The 24,150-nt window shown below is 39.8% G+C and overlaps 1 protein-coding gene across 7 annotated transcripts in view; it reads right to left on the reverse strand.

Moving 5' to 3' along the window:
- NETO1 (neuropilin and tolloid like 1) overlaps positions 1-17,454 on the reverse strand; it is a 69,329-nt gene extending 51,875 nt beyond the window's left edge. For 3 of the 7 annotated variants that reach the window (XR_003923016.2, XM_030011778.2, XM_030011777.2), the window contains exons 1-4: positions 16,190-17,445; positions 12,552-12,605; positions 10,781-10,918; positions 1,987-2,235 (exon numbers count right to left, since the gene is read on the reverse strand). Coding sequence is in view for 6 of the 7 variants with exons in the window: in XM_030011778.2 (XP_029867638.1) it covers positions 1,987-2,235; positions 10,781-10,918; positions 12,552-12,605; positions 16,190-16,217 (469 nt within the window). In the remaining variant the exon portion in view is untranslated. Of the gene's footprint in view, positions 1-1,986; positions 2,236-10,780; positions 10,919-12,551; positions 12,606-16,189 lie in introns of all 7 variants that reach the window. The other 4 variants (XM_030011779.2, XM_030011776.2, XM_030011782.1 and 1 more) reach the window with 4 other exon arrangements.
- Positions 17,455-24,150: the final 6,696 nt, after the last annotated feature.

A 24,150-nucleotide genomic window follows, 5' to 3' on the forward strand; every position in this document is an offset into this window, starting at 1 on the left:
TTTTCTTCTGCTCTCTCTGTTGTTCGTAATTTAATTTGATAAGTTGTCACTAGCCAAGATGGATCTAGATGGTTTAGGCGATAATTTCTGGAGACAATTCCTCTCTATGCTGCTCTTTTATACACTCTTGAAAGCCATCACTCTTTTTGATGAGTTGACAGTGACCCCTCCCACTGCTCACATTTGGACAAGGGATCTCAAAATGTCAAGCCTCATCCATGCCTACATAATGAAGGACTGGTCAAGTAATCACACAGAATGAGACCTGCTTCCTGTTACTGGGGATCAAGGAGGCAGCAGTGCTGGTTTGCACTTGTCAGATTAATCATATTCTTATTTTGGCCAATATTCCTAGAAAACCTCTATCATTTGCAGAGTTTCCAATTGAAATCTATGGAGGCAAGGGGAAAAAAACAAGAAAAAAAAGAAAAAGAAAAGACATAGCTATTCCATCTGAAGTCTGGAATAATTTATGCTGCTATAGCAATTTACCAGCATTGATCTCTGTGTAGAAATCCACCTTACATCAGTAGAAAAAGAACGAGGATAAAACATGGTCCATGAAATTGTTTTTCACTTGAGAGTTTTTTAGACAGAATAAGCTGCAGATTGTGCTATGAGCATCTTTTCAACCATAATACATAACCCTTTGAAACAAGAAGGACATGAAATCTAAAGCAAAGAACTTTTGGTGGAGGTGGGGAGAAAAATGGCAAAAGCCCACAGAGTAAATGAAAGATACAAATTTAACTCACTTTTCAGAGACAAGTACGTGTGGATATAGTAAAATTTCATCCATTGCCTTTGCATTTACAAGAGATACTTATATCTGGCTATCAGGTTATTTGCTACAGAAATACTGTGTCCTGTTGCTGTTTGAACCTTCTAAATATGTTTACCCTCTGGAAGACAGTATCTTTGACTTAAAAGAAAATTGAACTATGCTGGGTAATTTTGTAACTATTTTCCTTGCATTAGGGAAAGAAAACCGCATAGAGGAACATTCAAGTAGTCCTGCTATCTTCTATGATGTTACTGGAATAATTCAGCAAGCAGAATTTGGGGCCTGTTAATTTTAGCAGATATTCTAAAGCATATTGTTCCACCTAATACAACAATTTAGCTGAAACAATAGTAACATAATTGACAAAATTACATAATAATTACAGTGCTTTAGAGTGAGCTATATTAAGGTATGACTCATCACTCAATACATAAGAAGGTACAGAACTACGTCAAATCCAGCAGTGCAGTGCAGTATAGTGTAGCTGCAGCCAAAAATGAAATTTAAAATCAGCAATCTTTTGTTAATAAGTGGGGGGAGGAGGGGAATTAATGGAAAGTATGACTATGAATTTTGTTTTACTTTAATGAATTAAATTTAAAAAGTGACAAGGAATAATTGTACAATTACAATTAAGATTTACATCTTTTTTTCAGAAAAATGTTTAATACATTTTACTATTTGAACCTCACACTTCCTCTGGCAATACTTGTAATAGTTTGCTTTATTGAAAAGGGAGAACTATTCCACACCTCAGCTGGGGAAATGATTGGTGAAGTGGAAAAGCAATGATGGAATTTTCTGAGATAATTACATTTTTTTGTTAGAATACTTAATCAATGATCATTTTGAAAGAAAAGCTGCACAGTGTAACAATCAAGCATAAAACACATAACTTCCCAAGAAACATTTCGAATTATTTTCTATAATAGAATTCAGTTGAAAACAATTCTTTTAAAAACTGCAGAAGTTGAATATGTGCATCTTGGACAAAACTGTATTGAAAATTTCTTCCTTGAATAAGCCTTACTTGTTATGCAAAAGATATATATACCTTCTATCATTTTCCGATCTGTTAATACTTTCCTTGATAATAAACATAGTCCCAATTAAAGACATTATTCAACAGCACAATTATACATCATTAGAAAAGTTACTATGCTAAGCTTTTTCTATCAAAAAGTGGGATGGTTTGTACTCACCAGGTGTAAAATTATACCGAGCAGAAAACCCAATAGATTCCAGCTCACCATCAGCAAAAAATTTAATCCATAGGAATCTGCCACTGGATTTTATCATAGGTGGATTTTGCTGTCCACAGAAACGTCCAATGATTGGGGAAAAGCCAAAAGGTCCATCTCGTACTTCAATATGGTCAAATTTACACTCCCAAGAAGGCTCTATGGAATATTTTTCATCAAAGTGTAGTTCAATGCATTGTCTAGGGGCAGCTAGAGATGAAAAGAAAATTATCTTATTATTTTCTAAACCAAGACCCTTCAAACCTAAAACAAAATTAAAGAAAATCAATTATATCAATTTTGTATGCATCTTAGCATTTTGCTTAAAAACTTGTTTGAATATTAGTACATCTATGTTTTTATAGATTTTATACCATCAGCTTACTTGTCTATTCTTTACCTCTAAAAAAGTGCTCATGTCAGCAGTTCTTAGCAGAACTAAGAGAGATATCCGTGATGTAAAACAAAACACAGTTTAGGAACAATTGGTTCAAACACAAAATCTTTCTAAGAAACTTACGCAGTGGAAAACCAGTGTTTTCTTATATTTGGGGAGGGAAATGTTAATCAGAAGACCTTTTTACCTAATGCTTACAAAGATGAAGGAAAAACTGATCAGAACTGTGCTATAGTAAGAAGGACAAATTCTGTTTCTATATGTATTGCAGTCAATGACAAGCTTGAGTGTAATTGCTTATACTCAGAATTACTTATTCTCATTTGAAACATAAGGACAAGTGTAGTGAATTCTCACTTAAGAAACTAGATAACAATGAAGCAAAACTAACATCTAACTAAAGAGCAAACAGTATTCTACCGAAAACCTTGAAGAAACTTTATAGTGGTCACTTAATTAGACATAAAACCCATCTTTATTCATAAATACTAAGGCTAGTGGCAGTCAGAGTGATCTCTAAAAGAAATGTTCCCTGGCATCTCCTGTATAAAGCAGAATAGTTACTGGTTGAACTACAGTATTTTCTTAAAAGGAGAAAAAAAAATCATGGTTTTGTCTACAAATGTTAACAGATGCAGCGTCCCTGAGGTGTGCTGTTCCTATGCTTAATCCTGTCCATAGCAAAAAATGTATGCCTTCAGTGTCTAGATCATGGTGCGATATAGCCTTTTGTTGACAAAGCCTTCTGCTAAGACAAGGGTTTGTTGTGTCACTGCCTGCTGTGCCTCTCACGGGATCATGTCCTACACTTTACACATATTAGAAGAGGTTGAAATTGCTCTGAGTTTTGCCAGAGTTACCATTCTTTTCACATGAAGACATGCAAGATCAAACTCCAAGCTAAGCGCATAAGCTTGACATGGAAACTGCTGGCACTCCAGCAGTCGGTATCCTTCCATTTCTTTCCTCAGGAATAATAGGAAAACTACCAGTGTGAGTAGAACTTAGATCTTGTATGTATTTCAAAATGTTTTAAATTGAAGCTTTTGGGACGAGCTCATTACTCACATAACAAGGGAGACTATTTAAAATGAACTAAATAAAAAACAGTAGGTAAATCTTATAATCATTACATAAGAGCATACAGTCAGATCCCATTTACAACTATTTCCTGTAAATAAATACAGCCTCATTTTATAAGACTCATTGAAGAAGTTAATAAAACACGTTATTTGAGAAGAAAGATTATTTTAATAGCTTTACTTTCAAAGTTAGTGTAATTGAGTGATTGGTATTTACTGAAATATTTAATTTAACATAAGAAAGAAACCTTATCTACTGTTCTCAATTTGAAGAAATTCACATTTAGGGAAGTACTTACTATTGGCTTGTTGTTATTTATACCAACTCATAGAAATTTGTGATCTTTGTCCCCATACAAATTCAATAGCAAAATCAAAACCTAAAACTTTACATATAATTGCACCAAATTCACAGATTATGGAAATTAAATTACTTTGAAGGTATGAAAAAAAACTTACAAAATTAAAATCAGATAATAAAGCTTGTAAAGAAGATCTTATTAACACTACCTTTGGTGAGGTTTGAAGACCAAAGTAGATCTTTTAGATTATAGTAAAAGACTGAATAATTGGAAGACATCATTGATTAATTTTATTCAGATGTTTCCACACTTGACTTCACATATTTATAACAAATATTGACTTAAACATAACTAAGCATTACTAGTGCAGAAGAGAATAATCAGCACCTTTCAATCTGGGATCATATTTTTGTATGCTGTTATTCCATTTAAGGAGATTTGTTGAGAACTACTCTTCATTCACCTAGGGAGTGCAGAGTCAGGTGTCAGAAACTCCATCCTGACAATGCTTTAGGTAATCTTAAGAATGCTCATCAAGGCTTGAAAATCTTATACACTCACTATTCAATTATTATGCTATTAACCTACCTAAAGCTTTATTGTAATGTTTTAATGTTGCAAACTAGATATGAAGATGAATTCTGCTAGGAGTGTTAGTGTCAGACAGCATCATACCACAGTGTATGGCTGCTCTTCTTTCCACGTCAACAGAGATACCTGCTTCAAAAATGGCTTACACCGTTAACGTAATACATTTGTCCTTCATAAACTTCCTGTGGTAGGCCTTCACTACTCTATTTCATACCAAAAGGAGGCTTACAAGTGCTGGCCTATAGTTAAACCCTTAACAGGTCTTCTCTGAATCCAAGACTCATGTAGCGAACGATAAAAATGGGCGTGAGGCCCCCTTTGAATTGTAGCTCAGTCATTTGATATGGTTTTTGGTGTTAAAAAGGAGCCCTAAAGTCAATTAAAGCCTCACTGTAATATAAAAGGAGTCTTTGTTGGTAAAAGAGAATCAGGCCTACAGAGTTACGCATGAAATCTATTGACTCGGTGAAAGCATAGCCTGAGAAAAAACTGCACAATTTCCACACCCTCCATGTGGCTCTCTGAATCTCACGTTGCAAACTAGTTTCACGATCAGAATATTGCTATAGTTTTCTCTGCTTTTAGTTATTTTTCAACAAAGTCAAGACAAGGCTTTTCCTAGTGAAGCTCAGTTCTTGCTAGAGGATCGGAGAGAATCACATCAGCTCAAGTAGTGCTCAAGAAAGAGTTTCTACTTTGCCCCAAAGCTCCCATGTGTAGAGGCTGCTCCACTTTAAGAAGGGAGCATTGACTATTCATTAGCAGCCTTTCTCCACTGTTAAACAAAACAAGGCCAGGGAATGAGTCTGGGGGCTGAACCACTGACCATTTACACTCCTTAAATGTTAAAATCACCTCCTGGCATCATGTTGGCCATGCCAGGCAGAACTGACAAAACCAGTTCTTAGGCACGATGTGGTGGTTCGCATCAGTCAAGGACCATTCACCGCAAGCGGTTTGTATCCGTTCTCTTGACTGTGAAGGTGAAAGGAGTTAATCTGCACGTGTGTGATAGTGCCTTAAGGCCAGTGAACATTTCCTGACCTGTTTTAGGTATTGGTATAGGTACTGCCCTTGTCCTAGCCTGCTCTGCAAGCTAGTCCAAACAGCATGAGGTCCTTTCTCCTAACTCTCCGGAGGAATGCAACACTTGGTGTTTCTGTGACTGTGAGAACTGTGGTGATCACAGAAGATTGGGCAAAGGGTGGAAGCGCTGCTATACATGCATCCATGCACCTTTTCATCATGTGCTTTTAAATGCACCTCTGTGCTTCATCTTGTACAATATTTAGAGTTAAATGTTAAATGCTTTGTTTGCAATAATCTACCTAAGAAACAAAATTATTCAAATCTTCCTGGAAATGACCGTAAGGGATGAAAACACACAATTCAAATTCCCAACTTTGACTTCCTTTTAGTGAAAAAGGTATCATTTCAGACTTACATTCTGGCTTTAGCAAAGGATTTCTTTGCCAAATGCAAGCTAAAACAAGCAGGTATTGTATAACTACGCATCTTGTGCCACAGCTTTTGCAACAAAGTGTGTGCAAATGTGGTCACAGTAAAACTTACAGAAACACAGTAAGAACAAGTCCAGAATAATGACTAATAATAAGGTACGTATAGCTACAGAAAACCAAACCAAACCAACCAAACAAAAAGCCCAGAATACGCAATTCTTCCAGACTGGATTGGAATCTGGCCGTCTAATCAGAAAAGAAAGGATAGAGCGGTCATTTCTCTTATTCACAGGTAAAGCCCATTCACATCTTCAGAACAACTTCTGTGACTACGATGTCAAGAAAAGTTGTTGTCAAGTCCAAATGAAATATATCGAAGCTGCCTCATAAAATTATTTTACTTCAAATCTCAGAAATCTTCCATATTTAGCTTCCAATTTTGTTTCTTCAGAAATGTTTAATACCATGGAAAGACTACTTAATGCTTGCATGTCTTGTCATATTTTTCATCTAATTATCTTACACCAGTGCTGTCTTGAGATTTTAGATTCAATGAAAAAAAAGGCATTGGGTTCCAACTTGCAGTAGAACAGTTGCAGCAAAACCACACAGTTAAGGTTTTAATTCTGATCAGCCTCTAAGTCTGTGTAGCTGACAGCTGAAGTTAAGCGAAAAATCTGTTTCAATTTACCAGACTGCATGGAAATGAGACATTGAACTCAACACCTACCCCCATCTATCTGAGCTGCTACTGTACTAATAGTTTTCAATAATCCTTGGTCTTTCTGGTTGTCCGGCTATTATCGATAAGAAAGCCACCTATATCCTCCTTTTAAAAGAAGATTCTTTCCTTGTTTTGATGAAAACATTTTGAACACAAAAATCACTGCAAAATACAAAAGGCCTTTGAGCAGAGGTTTTTTGTACAGTGATACGTGACCATTTTCTAACACCTGTGAAATATCTAGGCTTAAAGAGTTTAATGGTCTTTAGTGAAATCATGGAGGACCTTCAAGAAAGCTAACTCTAAATGTCCACAAACATATAAAGTGGAAGATTTATTTCATATCTCCGTAAAGCAAGTCCATACTTACATTTATAAATAAGCATTTAGTTATTAAAAACTGAAGAATGGATAAAATCTTACATGTATTTCACTTCCAGGATTTCTAAATGATTTCTTAAGATATATTATGTAAAGTATGACTATCCCACTCCCCAAATATTTTTAACACAAACAAAAGCCTTTGCTCCTACAAAATCTCCTGTGCAAATTTCCCTTCGGAGCACACATGCCAAATTTTCTGCAGCCTGGCAAAGGCTAATGCTGCCACTGCTGTGTTTTTTCCAGGCAGCTTTGAATTTTGCCAGGTTAGAGTCATGAATATGCGAAACAAGGGTGAAATTGAGCCCAACAGGGAATTTAATGTGTATACTCAGCTATTTCCTACGTTTTTTATATGCCCAATAAGACTGAAAGAAAAAAACCAGAACAAATTCTCAATGCATTTTGAAAGGCAGATGGGATTCACCAGAAGCTCCTCTACAGCATAATAATTTTTGTACCGAGTCTATGACTTCTGGATGACCTAAAGGATTTCTTTTAGAAAGGCATCCAATCTGAACTTTAAAATTTCTAGTTGTTCCAATAGTTAATTATCATTACTACTAAAATAGAAGAAAAGAAAAAAAAAAAAAAAAGGAAGAGAAAAGGAAACTTCTAGCTGTTTGATCTGCTTACGCCTTTGACTGCTAGGATAGAAGCCTCTGCAGTCAGAAATCCTCTTCTCTTTTAGAAACTCACAGTCTATGATCATGGCAATTTTTGCCAGCTCCTTTACTTCACCAAAGTAATTTTGAAATGATAAAAGGCTTGCATACATTTAAGATGAGCTACAATGTGGGGGAAAAAATTGTATCGAGATGAAATTCAATTTTATTACAACACACTACATGCTCGAGTCCTCACTCAAGACCACTAAAGTCAGTAGGAAATGTGTTTGGGGGAAGCCATCAGAATTTGCCCTAGATTGTGTTCGATAGAAAAAAATGAAGGAATGAAAGCAAGCAGGCAGGAAGGAACCTGGTGATTCATATGTGTATTTAAACTCATGTCATACAGCTGTCAGTACGGTATATACAGTCCCGGTATGCTGAACTCTCTAAGACTTACAAAGGGGAGATAGCAATGTGGGAATGCTAGAGTGATCATATCGACAGTCCCCCTAGTTTGGTACTTGGTATTCAACAGCAACCAGAAGCTATTTGAAGCATATTGGAATCTCAATACTAAATATAGGAATAAGATGCATATGGAGATGTTTCTGTCTTACTCTAAAAATGAATGGATGTTTGTGTCCTGGATTAGCAAGGATTGGCCACTCCATAAATTGTTATCTGACCTCAAAGATATTGCTATTAGTAAAATAATTAATCCCTTTTTTTTTCAATGCTTTAACTTCAATATCTTATGCCAATGAGTTCCACGGAATATAAAAGATATGGGGAAAAGTTTTCACTTGCTAGCCTTCTTTATAATCTCCTGCCATTTTTATATGTTGTAAAAAGAATAAATATGGACAAATAATTGACCGTAATTACAAAATAATTTTGTTGTCCTTCAGTGTTGCTCCTTTTGCCTCTTTTGAAAACTGCCACTTTTAAAAATACCATTGCCCAGACATCTTACTACACCTCTGTTTATTTTTGTGACATCTTTCAGAAATGACTATTCCTGATCTTTTTAGAAGATAGACATGGGGAGATTAGAGCTGAAAATGTTGTGCAATATGCATGGTTCTCATCAAATTATACACTGAGAGAGCTGCTATTAACCCAGGTTTTAAAATACCTGGTTGCAATCCAAACTGTTGATTATGGCTGGACAGGAAGCAGAAAATATCAGTGTTGTAAGAAATTACGTGCAACTGGTTTTTGCCAGATTGACGTTTCCCATAAAATATAACAAGATGTCTGTTGAGTTCAGATTACTCTTTTTACTATACATTGCTCCAAACTTGTCAACGTGGAATCTCATCTTCTTCATAGAAGCTGGCTGATTAAATCTTTCCTTCCTAAATTGTTCTTAGACATTTCCAATTTGAGCTATTCTAAATCAGGTTATTTCAACAGCATATTTTGCCACCTTTCAGCTTCTTAACTATATTTTTATAAGTACCTAATTACTATAATAAAGACAAAGGTCTTTACAGTCAAAGGCTTTCAGGCACCTTCTTACTAAGAGGAGGAACACCTTATGGCCTGAGATACTGGACTAGGGTTTACAAAAATGGTCTTTTTTTTTTTTTCCCCACACTCTTTCTCTTTAATGATAAAACATGTCTCTGTGTTTCAGATCCCTGAAGGTAAAACAGGCTTGCTTCTTCCCAGCCTCACAGAAATGTTAGAAAAATAATTTGATCAATATATGCAAAAAGACCTGGATCTAGCAACATAAGTGTAACAAAAAATATAAGGCTAAGTAGTACATATCGAAGGTATAAATTTATCTTTTTTTAAATTTTCATTTTAAATCAATTACTAAACTATGAAAGAACTTAAATGTTTACCATACATCTGCTTAAATTTTGGACTCAAGTGGGAAGACTGGACAAGCATAAATTTTCTTTAAAGGGCCTGTTTGACTCCATGGTTTATAATCACCTCTTTACTTCTGACTTCTGTCAGGTTACCTAGCACTAAAGTGGAATTCAGAGATCTCAGTCATTTTGCTGTGATTTTTTTTTCCTAAACAATAAATACAACATTTACTATCCATCATTTCCCTGGCAGGTTTTTATGAAATATATTTCTTTTAGTAACTCAGCACTGGATTTGGAAAGACAGACTGTTTTCTAAAAGGGACTTGTGAGGAGTTCTAAAGCATCTAATTTAATTTGAATCAGCTATACACCTTTAGAAATCTCTCTTGATACTACCTGCATCTTTAGGAAAATAAATATTTCTATAATTCCTGGCTCCATCATTTGTAGTTAATAATTCTATCCAACCAAGCATGCATAGAACAAGCGTGAGTGTTGTATTCTGCATGTATTCACAACTCATGAATGAATTTTCTTAGTTCCAATGACTTACCATTCTGTACCTGATTCATCTTTTCTGCGACTAAGCTGTGACAGTATCTAATCTCTATTACTTTCCACAGATTCATTTTTGCAACAATCCTTTCAACATCTGTTGTGCTAAGACTGATGAAAAGAAACAGCATAACTTGCTTGTAATACACCTCTAGCCTTTTTCACATCACTTCCATGCCTGCAACTGTCTACTCTAAAACCCGTGTCTTACAGCTGTTTGGTGTTAATGTTTATTCTTTTCTGCTATTGTTTTGTTTTGCTTTGTTTTTCATTTATTTTCATTTCTTATGAACAATTGGATGGAAAATAATTTTTACACTCACTATATGGATATTTTCTGTATGACCGTCTTTACTGTACTTTGCCTAGCTATGCTTGTCATCCCTGATTCAGTTACGATAAGTTTAAAATATCTATAGGAAAGTCAAAAGCATTTTCATTTCCTGTGTTCATTTTTTTTATTCATTTTAAAATATTATTTCTTCTGTCATGTTACAGCATTTTAGGTTCTATTCGTTTTCTGAATATCCTGAAATAAATTATACTGTGTTTATTACTAAGTGACTCATGCATACTTACCACCTGAACTAATTTATGAGTGATGTCAGGACATAAATCAAGTATTTTCCAGTATTTCTTGGTATGCTCTACAAAATTTTTAAATTTTTTACGAAAAAAACCGAAAAAGATCTTTGCTAAATCTTGTGTCTTGAAAAGATTTATCATGATCATATAGGCTTTACCTACTCTTCACATATAATAAAATAAAACACTTTTTTTTTTTATACAGTTGGTGATAGAATATAAAGATTCTTCTACTGGTCACCTTCTATAATGTAGACGCATTCTCTGTCAGGAGGATACTTGTTGGGGTAATTGGGAGAAGTGAAGATGCCTCCTTCTGCATATTTTGTCCAAGTTCCACACTGCACTGGTTTCTGTCCTTCGGAAGTAGTTTGCTTTTCTGTGAAACGATCACATTAAGCATTATATAATTAGCTCACAAATTATTATGTCCCTATGACACTTAGAACTCTTACAGAATAAAACAGTCCCTTCTGTCAGTGGCCTCAGCTTTTTTCTGCTGAGACTAAGAGTATGATCATGGACCTGGGGGAAAACAAGGCTGTTCTTTAGGGGTACAAACATGTAATTTTTACTCAAAACATTTTTTCAAAGCAGAGGAGAGGCTTGGATGTCTAGGGGAAGACGTATTTATATAGCTTTTTAAATAATAACCTTGTAGGAAAAGCACATGCTCAAGAAATGGGCGACATGAGTTTCCCACTTGTGTACCTCAAAAGGCTCAAGCATGTGCTCTGTCAGCAAGCTATGTGCTGTAATACAGAAATACATCAGAGCTGCAAAATTAAGAAAAAACCCCACAGAATTATGACACAATATACACATGGTTTTAAATTCATGGCAGCTTGACTCTATATTCACCGGACAGAGATAGACGGGGGAATTCCTGGATTCTGGTTTGTAGATTATTTTTATCTTGCTGTTTGCTGTAAAATTAATAAATAGCTCTGGGACCCGGAATCACAGCCCAGAACTCTCCTCCTCCTAGGTGAATCATCGGAGAGCAGAGTCAGACCTTCTTCTTGGTTTTCTTCCTAGCCTGAAACTCTTGCACTCCTTTCTGCACGTTGGCAGAGAGCCTGGAGACAGAGGTTTGAGTCTGTTCAGGCTGAAGAAGGTGAAGGATCACTTCCTGGGCATCGTGCTTTAACAAGTAGGCTAAAATAAGATGGGTTCTTCATAGGGAAAAATACCTAGGCTGGTATTAAAATGATGGACAGTAGGTTCTAAACCTCACACAGGTGTCCAAAAAGGACTCCTGTGTTTTGCTCTGAATGAGGTATCTATATCCAAGGGGTGTCCCGTCTAACTTCAGCCTCTGATGTGTAGAGCCGAGTTGTTTGAGGCTCCCTCTTACGATCCATGGAGGGAGACAGGCACCTTCCAAGGATGATTTTAACCACCTGAGATCCGTCTTATGCTCTGCAAGGGTTTCTATTTCTTCCTGGTCTGAGTAGGACACGGATCCTAACTTCCTGAAATGAATTCAGGCCTGCAGGGACTGAGCATTCAGTCCCCAAGGAGTTCAGACACACACTGTGCTCAGCAGCTCGCCCTGCTCGGCTCTCACCACACTTAGCATCCAGGGCATTTAAGACCCTCTTTCTATCCCCACCCTGCACAAAGGCACCCATGATACCCAATTTCAGATTTCGAATTCTACTTCAACAAGCAACTTCTAATTTAACAAGCAAAAAGATCTTAAGTGTTGATAGCTCAGTGCTCAAACTGGACTTCCCAATTTGAAAGTGGGGACGCTTTACAGTCTTCGGTTAGAGTCAGGCTGAGCCTTCAGTTACATCTAGCTGCGGATCAGGTCACTAACTTGCTAAAAAAAAATACCACTGCATTTTTGTGTGTGTACAGGCACACTAATACCCAGAACAAATGAACAAAGGACAGACACTGGAAGTAGGCGAACTACTAAAAATTTCAAGAACTAAACTAACAACTCAAATCCATACTTGGGACTCTAATATAATGTCTGAAAAAAATGAATGACATTTACATACCTGTTCCTTTTTTGGTTGCCCCAGACAAATGTAGGATGATTAGACTTGCTACAACTGAAAGAGAAATATGCATTAGATATCACAGTGTGATAGTGCCTGCAATCAAATCAATTGTAAACATCTATCTTAGAAGAATACAAGTTAAATAGAATTACTGTAAGAAAAATGTTTCATGTTTACTTGCATCTTTAAATTTCACATTTTGTATAAACAAGTTTCTTTCTCATCTCTCCTTGTAGGTATTTATCTTCGTAAATGTATCCAAATAAAGAGGAGATCTTTTGGGTTTAAAACAAAATCCCCAGGCACTGATGTTTCCCTCCTATTTCTTTTCTTTTTTTAATACTAGAGAAAAACATTATACCAATATTTATTTATATAATCGTAGCTTGGGCCAGTGATAGAAAAGTGGCTGCTTTTAACAGAGGGAGACAAAGGCCTGCTAAGTTTCAGTGCCACTGGACTCACTAATGTCTCTCGCTATGGCATAACAGAATTTGAAAATGAGTACTGGGAGTATGAAAGAAGTGAGGGGTTGGGTTCTTCACATCTATCAAAGCATTTGCAAATCCCCAGTGAAGTAAATTATTGTGTGTGCTTAACAGTCTCATTAATCTAGTTTGTTTGACTTGTCGAGAGGGTGTTGCTTTGTGCTGCAGTGAATCTGCAGCCCATTTTACAAACAGAAATCTCCTATTTCCACCATGATAGGACAGCTATGCCTCTGGGGAACAAATGTGACCTTTCTGAGACGGACTTCAACCTGGAGATAACTCCTGAGTTCCTGGGAGTTTCCAAATATAAGATTTTAACTAGAAAAGGCTAAGGGGCAAACACTTAGGCTAGTCATAATGAGAGTCCTTTGGAAGATCAAAGTGACTAGCTAGCTACCTGATGAAGAAATCATGCACTGATGATAGCATTTTCTTGTCATCACCCATATCTTCTTTGGCTATTGGAGAAAGTGGGATAGAAAGAGCATAAGAGAACAGATCCGTCAGTTCTTGGAGTGCTCAGGGTTTTGACCCCAGCTAGTTTGGTGTTAAACACGGAAATAATGCCCAGACTGCACTGAAGTGGGGATGAAGTTGTGTGTTTATTCTGAGCATTTTGGATTGATCAGCTGCTATTCATATTGTTGACTATGATGAGGAATTGATGGACCTGTGGTCTTTAACAAATGTAATTGAATGGCATACTTTTCTCTTCTTATCCCCAAGAGACAAGAAAAGTCATCATGGGCTAGTAACTAGCTACGTAAATGTTCCTTTCAAAGATGGTGCTCGCATAATTTTCAGCTTTTATACTGCAAATTGTGTGCAATTTTTACCCCGAAGGAAGCCATTCTCCATATTTCCAGTATTCTGATGGCACTGAGATCTCTATTTCTATGCCTTTGACCCTTCTTGTGTGACAGAGGGTTTGAGGCATGGATGATGGCTACCTTATTAAGCAGGGAAAGGCTGAAGTTCTGGGAGAATGAAGGCTTGGCAGCATATTCGTTATTTCTTGGTCAGGCTCACAGCCCCTGTGTCTTTTTGAATCCCTCAGCTAACAGAGACGGATGTTGGCAGAGCCAGTAGTTTAAAACTCTTCTGTGTCATGGGCATTCAGTGAGAACATCACATCTTCTGCTTGGATCTGAATACTACCCAACCATTCATGCCCTTACTCTCCTCGGGGATGGATTCTGGAAATACATGCTAGCTGGGACTCTGCCTGCCGGTGGTGTCAGAATCTAAAGGCAATGCAGGATTCGCTCATTTACTAAGTTGCTCATTTACTTTAGCTGGGTTTCATGCAGTGAACATACTGCATCTATGCCTGTAATCCTCACCAGTCAAAACCTAACTTCTCAATAGTGTAAGGTGGATTGGTGTTAGAATATGGAGCCAGCTGATGCCATTCTTTCTGCCCACAGATTTATGGAAGCTAGAATAGGACGCACAACAGCCAAACAAACCCCATGTGAGAAATGTTTCTTCTTAGGCAATTAATAACTATTCATGCCTGATTCTTACAGGTTCATTTCAAGCACCTTTACCTATTAGCTCTCCCCTCCTTTTCTATGTAGAAAAAAATTGAAGTTCAGAGAAGTAAAGAGAGTTGGTTCAAGTCACAGAGATATTATTACCAAGATGACAGAAAAAACACAGATCCTTTCAATTCCAGCTGTAACCGCTAGAAAGGATGCTTCCAAGTCGCAGAGCTATGTTATTCCAAAGCAGGGAGCTATACTTACATATCATCATGTCAGTATTGATTATTAATAAGGAGTCAAAATAATCTTGATCATAAAACATAATAGACAAGAAAAGACTAAAAGGCTAAGTTTTTTCTGGATGTATCACATCTAACATTTGGATAGATGAAGTGAAATACTCCTCCTGTATTTCAAAAAAAGCGAAAGCTTCTTGATTCGGTGGCATTAACACCAGCATCACCAAAATCTGTATATAGCTAGAAAGTAATTAAAATTGTGGGCTTTATGGGAAAAGATAACACAATATTTTTTACTTAAGCAGTCAAGGCGGTCCATTTTATTCTATGACCCCTTGCTTTTTTCTTTCTCAAGCCACAGGAAAACAACAGTGCTTCTCACAGAGGAAAAAAGAACAAAAAAAAAGACCCCAAAGAGACCACTCATGCAATCTTCACTCATTGAAAACTGTCGCTTGGGAAGCTTTGACAGTACGGCAACAGTAGTGTGATTATCTGGGTTTGGGAATTATTTTAAAGAAGTTTCCACCAAATTTCTTGTTGCATTCTCTCTGCCTTCCTCCTCCTCCTTTCCCTCCTAATCACGGGTGTAATTATAATCATGCTTTCTAGTGCCACTCTGATTACGCATCTTTGCATCTTTTGGGATCTGTGCATTTTTCCATTGCAAGCTGTACATTAAGAGATTTAATCCTCGGCCAGGCAGCTTTTTGGAGGCTGCGATTTGGCATAGACATGGCTTAGCCCGAGCGAAGAGTTGTCGGACAAGCAATACCTGGCCATAGCGCTCCTATTTTACAGGTGCGGGCGTAGAGAGAGGTGCCGGGAGGAACTGTGGCCAGTCAAACCCCTTCAGTAGAGTGGACCCTCTGCAAAACTGAGGCGGGAAAAGGGGGCCCACCCGGGCAGCCTGACGCCCCCCGGGGGGGTCTCCGACTAACAATTGTTACGTTCCCGTGCCTCCCCGCTGCTCTCCCGGAGGATTTCGCCCGAGGGGGCCGCCCCCGCCCCGCAGCCCTCCGGGATCCGCGCCGGCTCTGGCCGCCCCCACCGCGGCGCTGCCCCGCGCCCCCTCGCCCCCTCGGCCGCCGGTTCGAGCCCCGGCTGCGGCCGCGGGGGCCGTTTTACCCCCCCCCCCCCCCCCCGCCCCGTCACGCCGAAAGCCATCAGGTGAAAGCCTCCAGCCCGCAGGAGCGTGCCCCCCCCCGGGCCCACAGCGCTGACAGACCCCGGCTCCCCTCCGCTGCACCGCAGAGAGGTGGGGAAGGGGGTCGTTGTGTGTGCGTGGGGGGAGTTTGCCCCCACGCCGCGGAGGTCTGGGCGTCCCGTTACGCTAGTTGTGGAGGCAGCGGAGGGCAGGAGCCCGTGCGCGGCAGCGGAGCTCAGCCCGGGGGGGGCGGGAAGGGGGAGATACTCACTGTGAAAGAAGCTGCGCCCATGGGTCATGTCTGTTCCTTACACAAGGGGCTTCGGTCTCCACTAATTCCATTTAGATACGGGAGGACTTCCAGTGACGGGGAGAGGATGGAAGTAGGAAAAGAAGAAGAAAAAAAAAAAAAAAATCCCGAAGCCCACACACAGCAGAGCGGAGCAGCCCTTCCTCTCCCTCGCTCTCCCTCACCGCCTTCAAATGATCACCGCCGGCTCACTCCCCTCACACCCGAGCTATCAGCAGCAGCACCACCGTGAGCGTTGCATCGCGGCGGCGGGCAAGGCGGCGGCGGCGGCGGCGGCGGCGGCGGCGGCGGCAGCGGCAGCCCGCGCATCCAGGTGCCGGCGGGCGGGCGGGCGGCGGCGGCGGCGGGGCGAGCCGAGCCCCTAGTCACCAGTTTCATACAAAACCAAAAGCAGGTCGAAGCATTTCCTGCAGGACTCCGAGCCCAGCGACTTCCAGCCTTTCGGCTTCTTTTGATGCATTGAAGAAGGGATTAATGGGTCCGTCATCAGCTCCCTGTGCTTGCTCCTCTGAAGGGGTGGGGGCGGGCGGGAGGGAACCCAAAGAGGAGGGGTGGGGGGAAGAAAGATTTACCAAATAGGGGATTTAGTCATATTTGTGTGCAATGCGATCCTTATTAGAGAAGAAATCCTTTAAAATCGAACAAATCCATTTTTGCAAAACCCTCTCCCTGCGCGTAGCATGGTATCAAGTGGTAGCAGCGGCAAGAGGCTGAAAACACATTGCGCCGTCTGAAATCGTCTCGGCAATGGATGGAGCGAGATAGAGACGGATGAGGCTACAGAGATGTCCCCTCACTTCTCCAGTCCAGGGCGAGAAGCAGAAGAAAACCCTGGAGACTCTTCCATTCACTCAGTGCAGGGGAAGGGGAAGGGGAAGGGGAGGGGAAGGGCGGGAGGGTGGCGGTGGTGGGGAAAGAATGATTTCAAAACTGGGAAAGGAAGAGTGAGAGGAGAGGGGTAGTTTCCCCTCCCCTCCCCAGGTCAGGGATCAGACAAAATGCTCATGAGTTTGTTCCTCCTTGAACTGCACCTGCCAAAGGGAAATTGAAGAGATTTTCCCCCTCGAGAGGCGACTTCTCCATTTACACACCCCACACACGCACGCACACCACACAGACACGCACACGCGCACACACACGCACACACACGCACGCACAAAAGGGAGCAATAAAAGTTTAGCTGCTAATCCTCCGGCCGCAGATACAATGATTGCCTCTTCCAATCAGCCCAGAGACGACAGCAAAATCTCTCCCTTTCTCTTCCCCCTCCCTTTCTCGGGCTTATCTTTCTCCCCAGCTACAGCCCACCCCGAACACCCATCCCTTCGACGAGGTTGCGGAGGGCTCGCGGCCAGGGCGGGAAGGGAGGGGGGAGAGTAAAGTAGGGAAAAAAACATATTAATAATAAGAGTACTGCGAGAAGCTGAAATGATCTCAGCGAAAAACGAGACAGGAGGAGGGAGTGCATGGAAAGAAAGGGCAGTGTCCCCTCTTGGCCCCGGGAGCCGGCCCTGCAGGGCCGCGGCAGCCGGCACCCCCCGGCCCGGACAAGGCGGGGCGAGGGGGGGCACGTAGAAAGGGGGCGAAGCGCACCGCTGGGGCGGCGGGGAGGGCCGAGGAGAAGGGAAGATTTGTGCCACAGAAGTGCGAGGGGAGCAGGATGGGCTCCCCCGGCCCCTCCGCACCGCTGCTGCGGCTGGGGAAGGGCCGGCGCGGGAGAGCCGCCGCCGCCGCCCCCGCCCCCGCCCCCCCGCCGGGATGGGGAGGGCAGAGCCGGGGGCTCCGGGGCCCAGCCAGCCCCTTCCCCCGGCTCCCCACGCCGCAGGCAGCACCTCGGAGGCAGGGACGGCCCCTCTCCTCCTTGCCCGCACCTGATGCTCACGCCGTTTGCAACGAGAAAAGTGTGTCTGGAAGCGCGCAACCGGGGCGGGGGGGGGGGGGGGGGGGGGGGCTCGGGGAGGAGGCTGTAAATCAATTAAAAATAAAATGCCGGCGTAGATGAGGAGAGGCAAAGGGTCAGACGGCGCCCATCGCCCTTCGCCGGCGGCCCCCGCGGAGGGGCGGTGCGCACCCGCGGAGCCGGGCCGCCCGCCGGGGTCGCGTCCCCCGGCCCGGGGTCTGCCGGCTACCTGGTGGGCAGTGAGAACGGAGTCGGGCGACCCGTTGTCTGTAGGGCAGCTTTTTAATGAGGCGGGAGCCTTCACTCCCTCTGGGACAGCACTGAGCAGCACAACTGCTATTCCAGGAGGTGAGTGATGAGGAAGCCTCGATTTTTTTTTTTATTTTGATTTTTTTTTTTTTTTCCCCCAGTAAATCGACGTGTTTTAACAAAGAACCTCAGGGCTTTTTTTTCAGCCTGTGGATTGTCTGCTCTGTACTCTGAAATCAAGAATATATCTGCCATCGATGCTTACGAATGCAGACAGTCAGCCATAGCGGCGTGCACATTAGGGTAAGTCTGAGGTGATCTTGGCTAGCAGAATTCATCCATTCGACCAGCCAGCCAGCCACCACCCAGCCAGCCTGACTTTGAGCATTTAAAAATCCTGCTGGGTGAGAAGGGCACAGGATTCAGCTACAGGGCTTTGCAGTAAGCTCCTTATAATAAGGAATATAGAAGATATCAGACTTCATGAAAGGATTCACCTATGTTGTGTGTAATCTGTCTTGCCATTAGCAACATCAAGTCTGCAGCTGTTAATCTTAATAAACTGTCCTACTCTGCTTTCTAACCCTCTCAGCACTTTCTCTGACCTTCCCTATTCTCTCCCGCCTCAAGTTAAAGAACTTTATTTGTGCAGTAATTGAAAGTCACCTGATTTATCCATAGGATAAACTTCTACAATACAGATGTGCAGCCTGCCTTAGCAAGCAACAGTAGAGTAACTGAAGAAGGATAGTGTTGAAAACAGTCATAGGAGTGTTTATAGACAGTCAGATGTTTCTTCTGCAGGATGATGCAGACATCCATATGGCTAAGTTTCAAGTTATAGTTACTTAAAAAAAAAAAAAGGTTATAGAACAAGTAGGCACAAAACAGCTGATTTTGCTGTTCTGGGAAAATGTGCTGTGTCACATCATATAACAGCGAGCTTCAACATTTTTCCTTTTCTGAAATAGGGTGTTTTCATCTTTAAAAATCTTAGATCTCTTTTGATTGGCACTCTTAATTTTAAGGACACCATTGCAATAGTATTGACTAATAGCATGTGGTACATACCAGGTACGTTTTAAATATGCCAAAATGTAGTCAGTCACCATCATTATGGAGTGAGACATCCACAAAATAGCTGAGGAATGGCCACAGTGGCCATTGCATGTTCTGCTAATGAGACCTTAAGGGGATATCTCAGGATCTACATAGCTGGATGCTAAAAGCTTGTTCAAATGTGTTTATAAGCAAGCACACAGGGTTTGTAAGTTAGAGACTGGTCAAAATCACTTTCTACCTCAATAGATCTCCCTCCTGTAGAGAGTTTGAAATTTTGAACTTCATACAACTGTAAAGTCTTCACCACCACCTTTTTTTGCTTTATGGCTCATTTTGTTTCAAAATCTGTTTATGTGAGTTTTGGTAAATACTCTTTCTAAAAAGGTAGTAGCTCACCAGCCAGCATGCACCTTTCACTACCCTGGTTTTGTATGGGTAAATATTTATATACTTAGTGTGTATTTTTTGTGTATATTAATTAGCCAATAACCATACCCTTACATTTCTATTAGGCAGCAAACTAGAAAAGGGAGAAAGGGATTCACATTTAATAAAACATGAAATGTTAAAAAAAAATGGAAAATAATAGTGGCCATAAACAATTGTCTCAAATGACATCTTAGTATTGTTTGGAACCCTTTGGATTTTATTTGGTAAGAGTCCTATTGATTTTGAAATTTTTTTTTTTTTTTTAAGTTTTGCATTTTCCTTAGAGTAAGAACATTGCCTTATTTTATTACATGGAATGGCAGCTACACTTTTAGATTAGAAATGTATTTTTATTAGTTCTTTGTTGGATGTCAGCTGAAATCTTATTTTTAAAAATAAGCAAGACGACCAAACACAATGATGTTCCTTGATTCAGTACATACAACGTTATTCTTTGTAGTTTTAAACCATCTGTTACATGGTAATCTCTTCATATAGCGCATTCTGTCAGCCTCTCTCTTTCACTTTCACAGCTGAGTTTTTCTATTGATTTTTACAGGAGTTTGTTTGAACCCAGAATATTTTATCCAGCAAGATATGAAGCACTTCCTTCCTGTGGTCTAACATCTTTAGGCTAACCTAAGACACAGATCAGTCTGAGGATGGTTAGCATGGCAGAAAGGAGATCAACCATTTGGAGACCAATTTGAGCACTATGGAACATTTCAAACTGAGATTACAAAATGAAAAAAGACAAGTATGAAAATATTTCTAACAGTTTTGTCAGAAACAGTAGTGTACAGTCTCCCGTTGAGAGCTAAATGAAGGAATGGATGCTTTTTTTTAACGGACAGAAGAAAAGCTTTTGCCTCTGAAATGTGTTATGCTGGTGTTTCAATCACAAGAAAATAAAAAAAAAAGTCTGCTTTGCTTTCCCCTTTCTGTGGTTAATCTATGTACGTAAATGACAAATAGCAGAAGTAAGTCCTGAGCAACTGGCTGCAAGTGACCCTGCCTGAGCAGGGGTGTTGGGCCAGGCGACCTCCAGAGATCCCTTCCGACCTCAACTGTTCCATGATTCTGTGGTTCTGTAAGCAATGGGGGGAAAGGGAGCATAAAGGAGGGGAACAGTTTCGTTGTTATGGTTAGTGAGATAAAGAAACTCCTTAATATTCAGGATTGAGTCAGCTTGCTTTCATTTGTAACATATAATAGAATTAGACAATATATCTGGATTATATTCTCCTTCAACCAGAGGAGATTATTCAGTCTCCGTTAAAACAAAATTAGTCTCAGTTAAAAATTCCCCAACATGGAGGCATCCTAGGTAAATTGCCCCTGTACCGTTGTCCATTAAAATCTTTCTCGTGAAAACAGAATCTGTCCAGCAGATTTTCTTGGCCATTTCGGATAGCCTTGTCCTATCCCTGCTCTGCCATTGACTGCTGTTCTAACTATGCCCCTTAACAGTTAAGTGAATTAATTCCTCTTTGTGTAGGTAAAAGACTCAAAGGATTCAAAGTAGCCACGAGTTACTCCTACATTCCTACTGAAAGACTCCTTGAACTGCAAGAAACAGCAAAGTTATGAAACGGAGGAGACATTGGCTTCCTGATTTATGGAGAGCAATCTACCCATCTGAGGGTGGGAAAGAAGAAATAAGAGAGTGATATTTCACTTCTCTACACTTCCTTTAAAAACAGCATGGATTCTGTGCTGATGTATGTAATCGCAGATGCACTTTTTGTCACAATCTCTTTGTGAATGGTTTTTGTTGCTAGAACGTAGCAAATCCAAACTACAGGCTCAGAGTAATACATCTATACACAGTGTGACATTTGGAAACGCTAAAATGAATCACTGAGCTGATCAACACATCTATGTTCGTGTTTTAGTTCAGATTAGGAGTGTGGTTTTGAAGTGAATCTCCCAATTGCCCCCACTTACCGCATTTTGGATTGCAAATTTGAGCAGTCTTTGAGTGTGTGAGCTGGTTTGCTTATGGATGAAATCAAGCTGAGAGATGTGTTCCAGGAGCAGAGTCTGTTTTCCAGCTTCTAAAGGGTATGTGGTACACAGGAACAGAGTAAAACTAATGCTAAATAAATACCCCTTAAAAGAGGTACAGAGAAGGTGTGGAAACCTCAGTACCAACCGTTTCACCTTTCAGATAAGCTCCTTCTGCACTGAGTTTTATTAATGTGGACTTATTGAATATTTCTTTCAACTGGGTTAGAAACTGAAACAAGAAAAACTGAAATACGCTTCATTCTTTTTTGTGATGAAACACCTACCGAGAGGCATAATATATATATATATATCTCCTTGTTTGATATAAGGATGATGGCACCGTTTGGTCCTTTAAAATAAAAACTTTCTCTCCTTGTCCTTTTTGTGGTCATTCACAGACCTGTCTCCTGTAAGTGCAGAGGGACCCTTCCAACAAAGGCTTTCCTGAACACAACAGAGTTAGAACACCTCTTCTCACAAAGTGTTCTTGGAAATTGAAGTGTGTTTCCCTTTTACAAGCCAGTCTAGGCGGTAACACTTAAATATGAGAAGAAAGCAGTTTAAACAAGAAGAAAAATCCTATACTTTTTATCTGCAGAGTAACTCATAATTAGCCTAGGATTTACCAAGTGCAATTTGGATTTACACAATACCCGATGATTTCAATGAGATAATAGACTTCTCTTCTACAGGATGCTTACTTTTCTTCTTCTCCCCCCCCCCCCCCCCCTTCCTGTTTGCTTTGTCTCACTCTGAAATGGAATGAATTAAAAAGTATTTGTTGTGTGATACAGGAATTGGCAAGGTTGCCTACTGTACTCAGTTTGCTTTGCTTTATCTAGAACAGTGGTCTCCAAAATAGGGGGAGATCATACACTTACAGGACGTACAATGCAACCTTTTGGGGTGCAGGAAGAAAGTATTTTTTTGCACCATTAATAAGAAAAATAGAAGTATTTTTTTAAATTGGTGTTTATTTCATCTTTATCATTTTTAATTTCTATTTTTGTATATGTTTTATAATTTGCAAAATACATTAGTACAGTAGTACATGTATATAATTTATAAATAAATAAATAAACATATATTGGGGGTGCATGCTTAAAAATCTTTTACTGATAGGGGTTTGTGATCAAAAAAATTTTGAGACCACTGACCTAGAAAACCACTGTCAACTATCCTCTCTGGAGCAAATGGTACTTGCAGAAGTGCTAGCCAGGATTCCAATTTTTAGGGTGAGATGTATTTGACACTTAAATTAAGGCTTTCAGGAACCTTTGATTTTACCATTTCAAGACTAAGGGTCATTCCTAATGGAATTTCTTAGTACAGAATATGGGAATTTTTTTGTAATTCACATGTTGGTGAGTTGGTTTATGAATTAAACATAGACATACAGCACTCTGAAAGAGCTCAAGAAATTCCATGCTTATTATTGGCAAAATCTGGAAGAAAGCTGTTAAACAGGAATATTTGAAAATATTTTCTTTCCAACTCATCCAGTAAGAATTTTGGGATTATTACTCTCTGCCCAAAATAACTAATGTTAAAAAAAAAAAAAAAAAAAAAAAAGAATGAACAAGAAAAACTTATAAATAATCAGTTTTCAAAGAAACAACTGTAAGAGTACATGAATCTTATGGTAAACCTTTCCAAAGATTATATTCTGAATCATCAATCACAGGCTAAGAATTTGAAGACAACTGTGGAAGATAAACCGTGGGAATATGCTTAATTGAAAATTGAAAACTGAAATGGCAGAAGCTAAAATTAATTTTAAAATAGATAACTTACTCCTTACAAAACTTCTATAATTTACCACATAATGAAAACTTATTTAAAATTTGCTACTTACATTTTTTGTAAAGAATAACTTCCAGCTAGTTTCCACACAATGGGCATGTTGTGTGAAAGTCAAAATCTCTTTTAAATAGATTGGTCTAATGCAAATCGTTAATATTACAGTAACAAAGTGCTACTAAATTTGGGTACCACATAACTTTGACTGGCCCACCTTTGAGATGGAAGACTCAGATCTTTCTGTCACAGTTAAGGGTGACCCTTTAAACCTGATAACCACATATAATCAATAATTGGTATAATAAATTAAGGTCTATTGCAAAATCAAATACAACACTGTTTTCAGCAGAATGTTATGTTGGGCAGATGCATTAAAGAATTAAAACGATCTGATATTTATTATGAAGTAATAAATTACAGAAATATCATTATGTATTAATGGTAAATATTTTAACTGTTCTTCTGTAATTAT

The sequence above is a fragment of the Aquila chrysaetos genome, chromosome 4, assembly GCF_900496995.4.
Source record: "Aquila chrysaetos chrysaetos chromosome 4, bAquChr1.4, whole genome shotgun sequence".
Lineage (NCBI taxonomy): Eukaryota > Metazoa > Chordata > Aves > Accipitriformes > Accipitridae > Aquila > Aquila chrysaetos.